The following is a 14,902-nucleotide window of genomic DNA, read 5'->3' as shown; positions in this document are numbered from 1 at the left end:
GCCCCTCCCGCTCAGGACACGATGCTCCCATTCGCCTCGCAGCTCACGTCCCACATTCGAAGCCATCCTCGACTATTCTTTCCCCTCCCTCCATCGAAATTATCCCGAGGTCCTGTCGGTTCTATTTTCTAAAAACATAAGGAACTGACATATTCTCCCCACTGCGACAGCGACCACCTCAGCTCGGAGCATTACCGACCCCCCAGGCCACCGCTGTGGCTTCCTTCGTGCTCGCCAGCCTTCTGCTTTCCCTCTTCAGTCTCTTTCCCACCCAGCAGCCACCATGATCCTTTACAAAGGTACGCTCGGAACCGTCCGGGGACAAAGAAGAAAACCTCCGATCCTTACCACGGCCTGTACAGGGCCCACAGGACCTGGCCCTGCCTGCTTGTCCCAGCACAGCTGCTCTTCTGGCTCCTCACATCCCACTCCGCCTGTCCTGGCTGTTGGCCTGCGTCCCCCACCTCCCCGCCCCCCACCAGCACGCCAGTGTGCCTCCCACTTCATTTTCTCTGCTGGAATGTTCTCTCCTTAGATATCTCATGGCTCGGCCTTCACTGCATTTAGGATCTGCTCAGTTGTTTTCTCCTCAGAGAGCTCTTCCCTGACCACTCAGCAAAATGGCCTCTCTCCTGTCACTCTCGACCTCTTAATTCTGTTTTATTTCTTTTAGTAGCATTTGTCACTGACTTGAGATGATCTGTTTACTTGTTTCTTGCCTGTCTTCCTCAGCAGAACAGAAGCTCCCTGAGGATAGAGCCCTTGTCTAGTTCATCCACTGTCTTCCACAGCCCGCCACAGTGCCCGGCACAGAGGAGTCGCGAGTAGACACTGAACGGATGCATGAATAATTCGGATTCATCGCATGAATGCCATGGCAACCTTGGAAGAGGAGTGGAGCTAACTCAGACCTCTAGCTCCTAAGTACATGTGCGGCTGAGAGACCAGATGACCTCCCGGACCTCAAATTCTTCTGGGCTTTAAGGAGACCCTTTTCATGCTTTGCAGACATGTTACTCAGTAGTTGCAAGGGGCTGACCAGTCCTAACAATTCGAATTCTCTTCCTCCGTCCTCCTGTCCTCTTCTGTTCCACTCTCCTCGAAGTTTTATTGAGCATCTGCTTTCAGTTAGGCACCACGCTCGACATCGAGAATATAAAAATGCAGACATATAATTCCTGTCTTTAGGAATTTCACAATTCCACGAAGGAAGTGTACCATAAACCATAAAATAGTGAGATAAACACAACAGTGGATAAAATGCACGATGGCAGAACCAGAAGTAAAAAGCAGCTTTGAGGGAGAGCTGCTTCACGGAAGCTCAAAGGCTAGGAGCCTGCTGAGAATGAGAGGAAGTGTGTCCTTCCCGAGAAAGTGTGTCCAAAGTCATGGCACACAGAAGGACCTAGGGAGGAGCGGTGGGGGACATGGTACAGGAGGGGCCAGGCACGCAGGGTCCCAGGAGCATCTGCAGGAGATTCCACACAGGAAGAGTTCTAAGCCAGGGAATGACAGGACTGAATGTGTGTTTTGCAAAGTTAATTTTGGCAGCAGCACCCAGAGAAAGGACCAGAAGTCAGATCGTGATAGCACTTTAGGCAGGAGACAGATGTTGGGGTTTGAACTGAGGAAGGGGCAGTGGGGAGAAAAGGAGTCGGCCCGTCCAAGAGTGTCGGAAGGTGCAACTGCTGGGACCCGCAGTCCAAAGGGACTGGAGTAAGGAGAAGAGTGGCAGGGACCCTGTGACCGCAGGGCTCTGACGGGGACGGTGCCGTTCACCGAGGCAGGGAAGAAAGGTAGAGAAGAGGGAAGTGGAAGATAATGAGTCTGAGGTGACTGGCAGGCATCCGGCTGATGAGCTCCAGCTGGAGAGCTCAGAAGCCCAGGCCTGAGACAGGGATCCCGGGCTCTGTGACAGCATGGAGGTGGCAGTCAGGATCACAGTGCCCTGATGGTTCGGGAAGAGTAAACTGGAACGTATGGAGAAAAGGAGGTATACGGACAGAACCACAATTTCGGAGCGAAGGAAGAGGAACTAGTCAAAGAAGTGTCGGGGACGATGAGAGAGAGAGAGAGAAAGAAGAAAGTGGCATTTCAGGAGCAAAACCATATCAAAGATAGTTTCATGGGTGCCTGGGTGGCTCAGTTGTTAAGCATCTGTCTTCAGCTCGGGTCACGATCCCAGGGTCCTGGGATCGAGTCCCACATTGGGCTTCCTGCTCAGCGGGGAGCCTGCTTCTCCCTTTCCCATTCTCCCTGCTTGTGTTCCCTCTCTCACTGTGTCTCTCTCTGCCAAATAAATAAATAAATAAATATTCTTAAAAAAAAAAAAAAAAAAAAAAAAAGATGGTTTCAGGACAGGAGGTTAGTGCTGTCTAATACTACGCAAGAGTCAAGTTTAATGAGGACCAGGGGGAGGGGGTGTGTTCTCTGGGTTTGAAGACTAGGAGGCCATGTGTAACCTCTGGTGAGTTGAGCGGAGCCGCAGGAGTGCAGCCTGGCAGCGGCAGGAGGAAGAAGCACCCAGGAGGCGCCATCGGCAAGTACAGGCCGTTCCCTTTTAAGACACACATTTAGTGATGCAGTTACAGCCTGACTTCTTAAGAAATGACTGCTGCAGAGAAACAATTTTACATCTGAAAGCAGGTTTGAGCAGTTTTTCAGTATCCAGTAGAATTTTCTTAAAATGGAAATAGTCTTTCCCCAAACAGTCCAATTTCTAGTCTGTTCATGCTTATTCAACCTTCCCCAAGTCAGTGGTGCTGCTGGGGACAGAGAATGATAGAAGGAGGGTGGGCTGACTTGAAGGGACCGTGCTGCTCTCTGTAAGGCCTGCCGTGTGTAAATGCAGGTGTACCCCACCACTCCGACCTGATAGTTCACCGATGAAGGGTGGATGTGCACATAGCCATCGTTCTTGGTGACAAACTTCAGCTCCTCTGATTTGGGCTGCATTCTGACAGCTCCGGTACTGGTCTTCTGAAATTTCCCTTCTGGGCTTTTCACCTAAACAACAGGTATATTTGGTGGGGGCCGGGAGCGGGGATAATGCAAATGCGTGCGCGTATGCATGCATACATACATACACACACACACACACACACACACACATTTCTTTCCATGCAAGTTATTAGGAAAGAAGAAGAAAATAATGATATCCTATAATCACACAATTAAGAGATAATTAGCACTATATTTGATAAATATTTTAGTCTTCGGTCCTAGATTTGTTTATATACAGAAACAAAGAAACTATAAATGTATGACATAAATAAAAATATACACGCATTGAAACTAATGTAGGATCATTTTCTCCAATCTACTTTTAAACTTAATACATTGAGAACATCTTTCCATGTTGTTAAATATTTTCTTAAAACAATTCTAAATGGCTAACCTAGTTAAAAGATCTAAAATAATTTAACTAATAAATTCCCTCTTATTGGTACTTCAGACTGTTTGCAATTATAAACAGCTGGAATGAACATTTGCTTTGCTGTATCTTTATGCGTATCTGTAATTATTTCCTAACAAATAAGTCCTCAGAAATGAAATCTAGAATGGGTGTATCAATTTGTACTCCCACTAAGAGTGACAGGGTTCATTGTGGAGGGCTTCTGACAGCACCAGTATTATAATTTTTAAAAACTTGTGTCACATCATAATCACCCAAAGCCCATAGTTTACCTTAGGGTTCGCAGGGTTCGCTCTTGGTCGTGTATATTCTATGGGTTTGTGTAAATGTAAATGATGTGCACCTATTACAATGGTATCATACAGAGTCTTTTCACTGCCCTAAAAGTTTATGCTCTGCCTGCTTTATTCTTCCCAGTCCTTGATTTTGCTTTTTTTTCTCTATCTCCATACTTTTGTTTCAAATGGTTTTTTAAAATAAATTTCAAATGGTTTGAAAAGCATGCAAGTACTGAATTTCTGTGCCAGAAATTCATCAGCAGATGTCAACCGAGCATTTAACAAAATGTTAAATGAGAAACAATTTAGCACTCAGAAAAACTCTTAGTCTTTCTAGGTTTGGCAAGGACTGGATAATTAAAACTTAGGTAAAAGTCCAATAGCACATAGAGGAGGATATTCCAGAAGGCTGGCCATAGGTGGTCCCACGGCAGAGCCCTGGCTTGTTTGATTTTGTTCTCATCTAACTGCAGTCCTGAGCAGAGGCCAGAGGAGAAACTGTAGTAGAACCAAACTTCTGTCTAATATAGAAGGCTAGTTATGCACAGGTTACCCGGCTGGGTGACATTTATGTCCCATTCAAATTTTTAGAACATCATAATATGTCAGAAGGATTAAAAAGCCACCTCATTTTATAAAATAAATGTGTTCTTGAACAATATATCTGAACAGATTTGGGGAACTGAAGAACTGGAAATGCATACAAAGTTTAAAAGGCTCTGTGTGTCTTTGTAGGCATCTCTTTAACACGGTAAACGTGTATGTCTTAGCTTATGTCCCTTGGCTAGAGATCAAACAAGAGGTGGGAGAACCTAGGGAAAATGTTTTGTTACCTGCACTACATTTGGATAAAGAGCAGCACACAGCATTGCTGATATCAGCTTGGGGTTCTCAGCATTTGAGTTTGCCTACAAGAGAAAGACAGCATTGATCTTATAAGTAATGTGGCTACTTCTGTTTGTACCTTGGAATTTACCATTGTATTTCATTTGCTTTCGGTCTTAAAACAAAACAAAACTAAAATACCTAATTTCTGTATTTTTGCTAGAAAAATTCCTTCTTTCTAAGTGAAAAGTAAGACTACTGGACCATAGTCACATAGGACGCACTCCAAGAAGCCCACAGTAACTCTGGGTCTCTGCAAAGCAGTGATAAAGCCAGTGTGCCCAAGGCTCAGGGGACATACTCTGGCTCTGGCTTGTGAGATGCTCATGATCTGCAGAAAGTACTAACTGCACTGGGAACTGCGCGGCATCAGGTTCATCTGGAAGAGGCATTCTTCCTGTAGTCATATAAAAAAACTATCCTCGGTTGGAAAAAGGCAGGTGTGATTTAAGAAGACATTATTGAAACATCTATTCCACCTCTTACAGGCTTATCAAGAACCGGTGTGAAGACACCTGGTGGTGCCGTTGGTTAAGCATCCGACTCTTGGTTTCAGCTCAGGTCGTGGTCTCAGGGTGGTGGGATCGAGCCCTGCATCAGGCTCCGTGCTCAACCTGAAGTCTTCTTGAGTTTCTCTAACTCTCTCCCTCTACCCCTCCCGCTTTCATGCTCCCGCTCTTTCTGTCAAATAAATAAGTAAATAAATCTTAAAAAAAAAAAAAAAAAAAAACCAGGTGTGAAATTAAAAAAAAAAAAAAAGTAGCAAAAATTAACAGAAAAAGCTTCCTGTTTTTAGTAGTGTTACTTGAGACTTATTTGTGGAAAGAAAATCAAGAATGGCATCAAGCCCACTGCTCAGAGTGCTTAAATGAAAAATTAAGTGAGTTAATATACTATCCGTGTACTAATTAAAGATAAATAAAAGAACTAACTACACATTTGTTACCTCTTCTCCTGTGGCGTTCAAGATACCGTCTCCTCCTTGGGCTCTTTTCTCAATTTCCCTTGCTCTGAGTCCCTCCTTGACAAAGCCTATATCTGATAACAGTTCAGTGAATTGTCGTTTGAGGCTGGCCATTTCCTGAAAGAAGTTGGAAAAAAAAAAAACCTTTTTTCCCCCCCCTTAAAAACTCATTAATTGGATTTGGGGTAGGTCTGACTTTTCCGGCAATTCTTAGGAAACCAAAAAAAACACAGTTTACTTTGGACCCCCAACTAAAGGTGCTGTGACATTGTCTAGTTTTTCCTACTTACATTTCTGCTCTGGTCCCCTTAGCTTCTCCCTGGAGCCTAGAGTGGTTAGTGCTCTTTCTCAATGGATGCAGAACACCCAGTTCAGAACTTACTATTACCTTGTGATCTCTCTGGCTCACATCTTTTCCTAGGAATAAGGACATTATTATGTGGTTTGGATTTGGATCACATAATACCACTTTGTGTAGCTGAGCACAAGTGTGAAAAAGAAATGAACAGAACTCTTTCTCTTCTGGCCACACTTCAAATAGAGTATCAGAAGATAGGGAAGGAGGTAAGGACAGTCAAAGGAACTGTGAGCCATGCAGTACTCTCCTGTCTCTTGATGACAGCTTAAGTATTTTCTTGAAATGCCTCAAGTATACATGGATAACATGGCAAAATATACCTAGGACTTCTCTATTATGACAAGGTTTTCATTGATAAATCTTACTCTCTTTAGTGAGAAGAGGGAACTCTAATGGACCTTTCAGATCACAGCAAAATGCACATACATCCTGAAGAAAATGAATACATTTCACAGGAAATGTAATTTGAAGGAAATATCATTTTACACTTCAATATTAATAACTTTAGGACATATCTGTGACTGCACCTTCCACATAATATACCCTCCAGACCGGGGGTTCTCAAGCCTGGCTGCATACTAGAATCCCTTGGTGCACCCAATGACGGCAATACAGAGATGTTCAGGCCCCATTCACAGAGATCCAGGTGTAATGCCTTGGGGGGGAACTGGGCATTTTTATTCATTTATTTTGTCAAGCCTCCTCAGATAAATCTAATGTGCATCCAGGACTGAAAGTTATTGTTTTGGTGTCCTTAGGACAAAGCTAGAGCCTGTGTCCTCTCGTGATGCCTCAGGGTAGTACACCTCAAGGCAGACGAGAATGAAGGCCAAGAGCAGGATTTGAAGTCTTATTTCATTTTAGTAACCACATTCATTCACTTCTGCACTTCTTCTATCAATCTTGACTGAGTGACCACTCTGTGCTAAACATTGTTCCGAGCACTCGGGCTACAGTGTCAAAGAAAATGGCAAGATCTCTGCTCTGAGGGAGCTTCTGGGATAGACAGATAAATAAAAAAATAAATGTCAGGTAGTGGTAAGCACTAAGGACATTAATTTTGTGTTCTACTCCAGGACATCTTTTAATATGAAATCAAAGTCCTTCCCCTTACCCAGCCTGAAAATCTCTGAGGAAAACAGATGCTTTGTAAAGATGGGTACTGGCCAGTATTCTGGCTTCTTCTACCACTTTGGAAGGCACCTACAATACTGTCACAACAGAGGACAGAGCCCTCTTCACTATGGCCCAGAAGATAAGAAACCTGCTTTTTTTTGCACTCATTATTGATATCTCAGCCTCTGACAGACATAAGGAAAATGAATAAAACCTGGTTCAGTACTCATTCTCTGGTTTTGTGGAGAAAGTAAGGAGTTTGGTGATGGTCACAGACTGCTCTGAGAATATGATGGTCCCTCTTTCCAAAGTAAAGCACATATGTATAAGCATATGATTTTGCATATAATTTCAGGGGTTTATAGATCTAGGTTAAGAATGCTTGGTAGAGGGACGCCTGGGTGGTTCAGTGGGTTAAAGCCTCTGCCTTTGGCTCAGGTCATGATCCCAGGGTTCTGGGATCGAGCCCTGCATCGGGCTCTCTGCTCAGCAGGGAGCCTGCTTCCTCCTCTCTCTCTGCCTGCTTCTCTGCCTAGTTGTGATCTCTGTCTCTCAAATAAATAAATAAAAATCTTAAAAAAAAAAAAAAAAAGAATGGTTGGTAGAATTCCTAAAAAAACTGACTTCTGGTGAGCAGTCTGTATTCTTCTATCCTCCACATAAGTAAACACCAATTCACTGAAAAGAGGAAAAGTGGGTCAGTTGAAAGGTTCAGTGCAGAAGGCCTCATGTCAGAGGATGTAAAACAGGAGTGTGTTTTATACAACAGCTGATAAAGCCAAGCATATTCCAGAAATGACACTTTTAATGTTGAAGCAGGACAAGGGAGACAAAGTTGTAACACCCTCTGGTGTGTGTCTATAACAGAAAATGAACAAAAACAAACCCGCACAGAAACAACTCACCTGAAGAACTCTTCCAGACAAGAAGTTCTGTCTGCAGTAATTGTAACTTGCACGCATTCCTTCTTTTGTACTTAGCTGCCATCCCTAAATTTGGAAGAAAATAAAAGTGAACTGACCCTTTAAGTGCCAATTCTGGTCATACACCTCAGCTATTAAGTTGTGTGTATGTGTGTACACACACACACACATATATATGTATATGTATACATATACATAGTTATATGTATATATAAATATACAGTTATATGTATATATATCTATATATAACTTAATAGCTGAGATGTATGATCAGAATATATATTATATATAATTATATATTTTATTTATAATATATAATTTCTTTATATAACAAAATGTTACATATTTTATAGTATGCAATATAATTATATATATATATATATATATATATATATATATATAATAGTTGAGGTGTATGACCAGAATATATATATATTATATGTATCATATATATATATACTTACCTTATATGCTCGTAGAAGAGCCAGATAGTCACTGTTTGCATATGCAAATTCTAGCTTTTTCTGGTTAGCTTCCTCCTTTTTATCCCAGGGAGACACCTAAATGAGGAAAACCAGGTTTGAAGAGCATATTTTACTGAGGCCTTTCTTTCTTTTTTTCTTGAAGATTTTATTTTTAAATAATCTCTACACCCAATGTGGGGTTTGAAGAACTTACAACTCCAAGATGAAGAGTTACATGCTATATGGACTGAGCCAGCCAGGCGCCTCATGAATTTTGACAAGAATGCCAAGACCATTCAATGGAGAAAGAATAGTCTTTTCAGCAAATGGTACTGGGATGCTTGAATAGTCATAAGCAAAAGAATGAAGTTGGATTCTTATCTCATGCCATTTACAAAAATTAACTCGAAATAGACCAAAGACCATAAAGTAAGAGCAAAAACTATAAGACTCCTATGGAGCACCCGGGTGGCTCAGTTGGTTAAGCATCCTATTCTTGATTTCAGCTCAGGTCACAATCTCAGGGTTGTGAGATCGAGCCCCACGACAGGCTCCGCGCTGAGCGTGGAGTCTGCTTAAGATTCTCCCTCTCCCTCTGCTGCTACCCACTGCTAAAAAATAAGGAAAAATGAAACTATAAGCCTTAGAAAAAAAAACACAGGGATAAATGGGATAAATCTTCATAACTTTGGATCTGGCAGTGGATTTTTTTTTTAGTGTAGTTGACCCACAGTGTTATATTAGTTTTAGGTATACAACATAGCGATTTGACAAGTCAATCACTGATACCTTATGCTATGCTCACCGCAAATGTAGCTACCGCCTATCATCATACAACGCTGTTACAATATTGTTGACTATAGTCTTTGTGCTGTGCCTTTTATTCCCATGACTTATTCTGTAACTGGAAGCCTATATCTTCCACTCCCCTTCAGCTATTTTGGCAATGGAGTCTTTTTTTGTTTGTTTGTTTTTTTTTTTTTGGATTCTTAACTATGACAATGGGAGCTCAAGGAACAAAAAACTGGATAAATTGGACTTCATCAAAGTTAAAAACTTCTGTGTTTCAAAGGACATATTAAGAAAGTGAAAAAAGTAACCCACAGAATGGGAGAAGATACATGCAAATCATATTTCTCTCTAACCTGTTTCCGGAATATATAAACAACCCTTACAAATCAATAATAAAAACATGAATAACCCAATTTAAAAAATGGGCAAAGACTCTGACTAGACATTCCTTGCAAGAAGATATACAAATGGCAAACAGGCAAATGAAAAGATGTTTACTATCATTAGCCATTAGAGAAACACAAGTTGAAACTACAAATTCACACCCCCAGGATGATTATAGTTAAAAAAGCCAGATAATAACAAGTGTTGGTGAAGATGGGGAGGAATTGCAACCCTGGCTGGTGGAATGTAATGTGCAGCTCCTCTGGGAAAAGAACTGGAAGTTCTTCAGAAAGTTCAATATAGAGTTACCATTTGACCTAGTAATTTTACTCCTAGGTATGTACCCAAGACCAATAAAAACGTATGTCTACGTTGTACATGAGCGTTTACCAGCAGATGTCCATCCAGTGCGGATAGATAAACAATATGGGGCACGTCCATACGTAGGAATATTATTTGGCAAAGAACGAAGTACTGGTTATGCTACAACACAGATGCACCTTAGAAGCATTATTCTAAGTGAAGAATCCAGTCACAAAAGACCATGTATTATTTCGTTAATATGAAACATCTGGAAGAGGTAAATCTACAAAGACAGAAAGCCAACGGGTGGTCACCCAGGGCTACAGAGAATGAGGGAGGGAATGACTGCTAACGGGTTTCTTTATGAAGTAATAAAAATGTTCTAAAACTGACCATGATGAGGACCACATAAACTAAAAACTACTGGAGGTATAACTTAAATGGGCAAATTGTATTTTAAGAAAGCTGTTAAAAAAAAAAAAGCAGTCCAATGTATTTACTGCCTTTTAAAGTCATGCTGGGGCACTTTTGCTTGCTTGCATTTTCTGATTTTTCTTTAATGTACAAGGTTGGAGCAGATACAATAAAATGCCCATTTAGATTCTTTCGGTAAATTGGATCTTCAGTTCTTAATCTTTATTTGGGGCATGGATTTCTTTAAGGATCAGACAAAAGTTATAGACATTGTGACCTAAGACTTCCCATCTATCGTCCTCACAAGAAAACATGTGGGGAGGCTCACATAACCCTGAAGCCCCCATGGTCCCCTTAGAGACCCGTGGACTCCAGTTTAGATGAATGGTGTTTACTTACAAAAGGAGACTTAAAAGCCAAACTGGCAGCAATGGTGAGGGCAGGATCCAGACAGCGGAAGATAGACCCAAACAGCATCAGTTTGCCGATTCTCACATCCACGGGCAGAGAGGCCAAGTGATACCCTAGGGGGGTCAGCTTTTCATCTGGAGTTAATGCTCCTAAGTCTCGTAATCGTATTTTTGAGGCGCGGAGAGAGTCAGTGTGCGGCGGCTCAATGAGCCGAGAGAACACAGACTGGAGATTGTGAGTGCTAAACATCTCTAAAATTTTAATTCTACAAAAAGAAAACAAAATAGTAATTTGTCCATTTTATTTCTGGAGAGATGACACAGAGGAGTAAGCTGCTTTCTTGAACAAAAATAGTTGATAATTTCCAAGACATATGCTTTCATAAGCTGACAATGCTAGTTTAAATACATTTTCTTTGTCTTTTTTTTTTTTTGCGGGGGGGGGGTGGCTAGGGGGAGGGAGAGAGAGAATCTTAAGCAGAGTTTGAGCTGAGCATAGAGCCCGAAGTGGAGCTCGATCTTCCCAACCTGAGATCATGACTTAAGCCAAAATAAAGAGTTGGGACACCCAACCGACTGAGCCACCCAGGTGCCCCTGAGCTGTTTTTAAATCATATATACTATGTGATTATATTTTCCCCTTTTTCATCCTCCCTCATGGGTCATTCAACTTTCAAAGATTTCTCAAATCCCTTCGCTCCTCTTCATTTGCACTGTTACTACCTTAGTTCAAGACAACTGCTTGCCCAACTTCTCAAGACCTGACTGTGGACACTTCAAAGTGAGGCCTGGGTCTTGTATCCTATCTCTAGTGCTTAGCTCAACCCCTGGCAAATGGAAGGCTTTCAAAATATACCTGCTGGATAAAAGGAGAGCTATAACATCTTTGTATAAGTAACTCTTTTTGCTTTGGGTTATTATTTATGGGCATACTCCCTCAAAGCAGTGCCTGGGTCAGAGGACAGGGATAGTGTGAGTTCTTACATAATGCCAACCACATTTCAACCACCAAATGTTGCCCAGCTTCAGTAACACTGAGTTCGATCATTCATTTAATAAATCCCATTTTATGGTATTTGTTCTTCTTTGTTCATCGGGTAAATGAGGGTGTTTTTCAAGTTGTTTTTGTTCACTTCACCCTGATAATGAGGCTGTAGATTTTTTTTTTTTAACCTTTGATGATTTAATATTGGTGTTGCCCCTAGCAGAAATTTCTTGATCAGTTAGATTACTTTCCTGAGTTACAAATGTATTCCTAAGCTCTACTTTAGGGCCATTCTTTGCAATGTAAGAGATCTTCATGTGCAGAAAGTTACAGTGAATGGTACAGATAACACTGAAGAGCTCTTCCTTTGCAAATGAGTGAGTTCATCCATGTCCACTCTCAGCAAAATGTTCTAAGAAGAACACACGGGACTTAGGGTGAGAAACATGTGGACCTTCCGGAAGGCAGAACATAAAGATCAAGGTGTACCTCAGACATAGCTGCTCCAACGGCACTCTTTGAATCTCTGGAAGCTGTTGCTTTAACAGCTGGTGATTGAAGTGATGGCTGGTGAATAAGTGGAAGCAGACCCCAGAGGCAACACGGCCTGCTCGACCTTTCCTCTGCAGAGCATTGGCTTGAGAGACGAAAGTATCTTCTAGGCTCTCCATCCCTTTGCTGGCATCATATCTACAGAGGAAAAGAAAATGGAAAAAGGAACTATTTTATAAAAACATCCTACTGAGCATGGACAGAACAGATGCACCACCTTACTTCCACCGCAAGACACAGGTCCTGTGTGTTCTTGGATATTTCAGTCCGTGGCGGGAGCATACAGCATGGATTTCAGTGGCATTAGATGTTGATGAATTACATACAGTTCCTTTCCACAACCTTTTCTTTTTTTCTTTTTCTTTTTTATATTTATTTGGCAAATAAAAACTATATACTTATGGTGCACAATATGATGTTTGGACACATACGGGTACACTGTGAAATGGTTACGACAATCAAACTAATGAACACAGCCATCACCACCTAGATCACCTCTTTTTCATTCAAGCATATGGAAAGCATATGAAAAAAAGTGAGAGGAAAAAGAACTACTTCCACGGTAAAACCTGAAAATTTCCACCACGTGTGACTCTGAGACTACGGTCCTGGTACAGATCATTCAGATATACCCAGAGTTTTCATAAAACATTTTTTCAAATGGCAATCCGTGTAGCTCAAGAGCATCGGTCATTGCCACATCAGCCTCACCGAGACATCTTTATCCCTCCTCTTACAGTGCCAAAGGAAAATACCTCTTCTCTTTCATTTTCCCGGAATCGATGACATAGACAACATCGTCGATGGTTATGGATGTCTCTGCAATGTTGGTGGAAATGATGATCTTGGTTACACCGGCAGGGGGTTTTACGAACACCGCCTGCTGCTCTTCACTGGATAAAGATGAATGAAGTGGGTGTACCACACATCTGAAAGAAGACAGAAGCACATTTAGTGTTCTAGCACACAAGGCTGAAACTGGATTAATGGTGGGTGAATTTCTATTAAAATTAACAATTGGCCTCCAAGTGTCAGCAGCTTCTCTACAACCTGCACTCAGGGCCCAGCTCCTCTAAATGGGAAGGTTCCTTATGAGCCTTACAAAACGTGTACGCAGGACTATGAACTAGAAACCCTACACCACCTTGGGAAGAACTGGAGTATAACTCAGTAGTATAGTCGAGGACTATATAGTTGATATTGTACGAGTAACAAGCCTAGAGCACATTAACAGTAGAGAATTATTTTTCCTGTCTTGAAATCAGAGAATGAGAGGCAGAGACAGTGACTTATGCTAAGAGACTTCCTCCTTATGCTTCTAGGGAGCGTTCCTCTCTTCAGTACTTGTCCCCTTAGATATGAAAATGCACATCTGGCTACTGGAAAAGAAGCTGTTAACAAATTCCTTTTTTCTCAAATGGCAGCATTTCTTTGTTGTTACTTACACTGGCTTCTCCCATCCCCTGTATGTGGCAACTGAAATTACATGCAATTTTGCTGAGTCACTACGCTAAGTGAAGAGAAATATTTTTATTAAATGGAATGACTGATTCCCCGGAACAAATCGGTTTGCCTCCTTCCAGCTGACATACACAAACATATGCTTGAGGAGTGACACCAGGGTCTAAGGAGCGTGATGGCTATCAGAGATGGTTCTGGTTATTTGTCTTCGCATGTAACTGCAACAGATGCTAAAGGATCTGGAAAGCAATGAACTTACCGATGACTGCGTCTGTTGTTGAAGAGAGAATTAGACTGTAGCTGTTCATACAGCATTTTTATTTCTGCTAGTCCCGGTAAAAATACAAGTATGGCACCTGGGTACATAAAAACAATCAATGTGATAGATGCAGAAAAGGGAAAATAAGTATGGACTACAGAGCTATTTTAAATTAAAAAAAAAATAATAATAATCTGAGATTTTTCCACTGTCAATTTTCTTTGTAAAGTCCCCAGGGATTTAAATGGATAGCAGTGTTTTTCATATATTTTTTGACTTAATTCCAAAATGAATGGGGTATTATTATATTTCTACAAGAGGAAAAACTGAAGTGCGGAAAAATGTAATACCTTAAGTTATACAAGAATCATGAGCAAAGCTCTTTAAACATACTTCTTCAGTGCACTGGCTACTGACATTGTTTCTATAGGAAGAGTTATCCTTCTAATCTTGTAAGACAGGAAGACTCTTCTATTAGTAAATAAAATCCATAAGCATTTTACTGGAAATGAGAAAAAGAAAATATAATTGGCTAGCCACCCTGAAAACCTAAATTCAGTTTTATATGTTGGAGAGTCAGCACAGTAACTAACCATGCCATGTTAACATTTATGGGCTTTTAAGTTTTACATTAAAGAAAATAAGCAGTGATAACTAATTATAGGATATTTCTGTGCCAAGAGTGGACACTCAACAAGTCACGTTCTTTTGTGCTTTATCCCGAGAGGAGATCTTCACTAGCTCCTCCCTTAATCCCACAAATATTTATTGGGTGCCTGTGTCAGCTCTGTGCTAGGTTCAATGAAATATAAACCAAAGATCAGTCCACAAGGAACAAAGACCTATTATTTATCATAGTTATTTTCCTCACTAAGTAAATAAGGAAACTAAATTATTTAAAAAATGGAACCCTGAAGGAGGCAAAAGATACGTTTGAGG

At 41.2% G+C, this 14,902-nt stretch overlaps 1 protein-coding gene across 3 annotated transcripts in view; it reads right to left on the bottom strand.

The window, feature by feature from the left end:
• DHX57 (DExH-box helicase 57) overlaps positions 1 to 14,902 on the bottom strand; it is a 62,853-nt gene that overhangs the window by 9,185 nt on the left and 38,766 nt on the right. For all 3 annotated transcript variants that reach the window (XM_059188526.1, XM_059188525.1, XM_059188528.1), the window contains 9 exons: positions 13,964 to 14,060; positions 12,999 to 13,172; positions 12,181 to 12,381; positions 10,696 to 10,972; positions 8,404 to 8,499; positions 7,922 to 8,005; positions 5,525 to 5,659; positions 4,527 to 4,601; positions 2,872 to 3,006 (listed from right to left, as the gene is read on the bottom strand). In XM_059188526.1, the coding sequence (XP_059044509.1) occupies positions 2,872 to 3,006; positions 4,527 to 4,601; positions 5,525 to 5,659; positions 7,922 to 8,005; positions 8,404 to 8,499; positions 10,696 to 10,972; positions 12,181 to 12,381; positions 12,999 to 13,172; positions 13,964 to 14,060 (1,274 nt within the window). The remainder of the gene's footprint in view (positions 1 to 2,871; positions 3,007 to 4,526; positions 4,602 to 5,524; positions 5,660 to 7,921; positions 8,006 to 8,403; positions 8,500 to 10,695; positions 10,973 to 12,180; positions 12,382 to 12,998; positions 13,173 to 13,963; positions 14,061 to 14,902) is intronic.

This window comes from Mustela lutreola, chromosome 9 (assembly GCF_030435805.1).
Source record: "Mustela lutreola isolate mMusLut2 chromosome 9, mMusLut2.pri, whole genome shotgun sequence".
Lineage (NCBI taxonomy): Eukaryota > Metazoa > Chordata > Mammalia > Carnivora > Mustelidae > Mustela > Mustela lutreola.
Note: the sequence above shows the minus strand (reverse complement) of the source record. Positions and strands in the feature narration are given on the sequence as shown.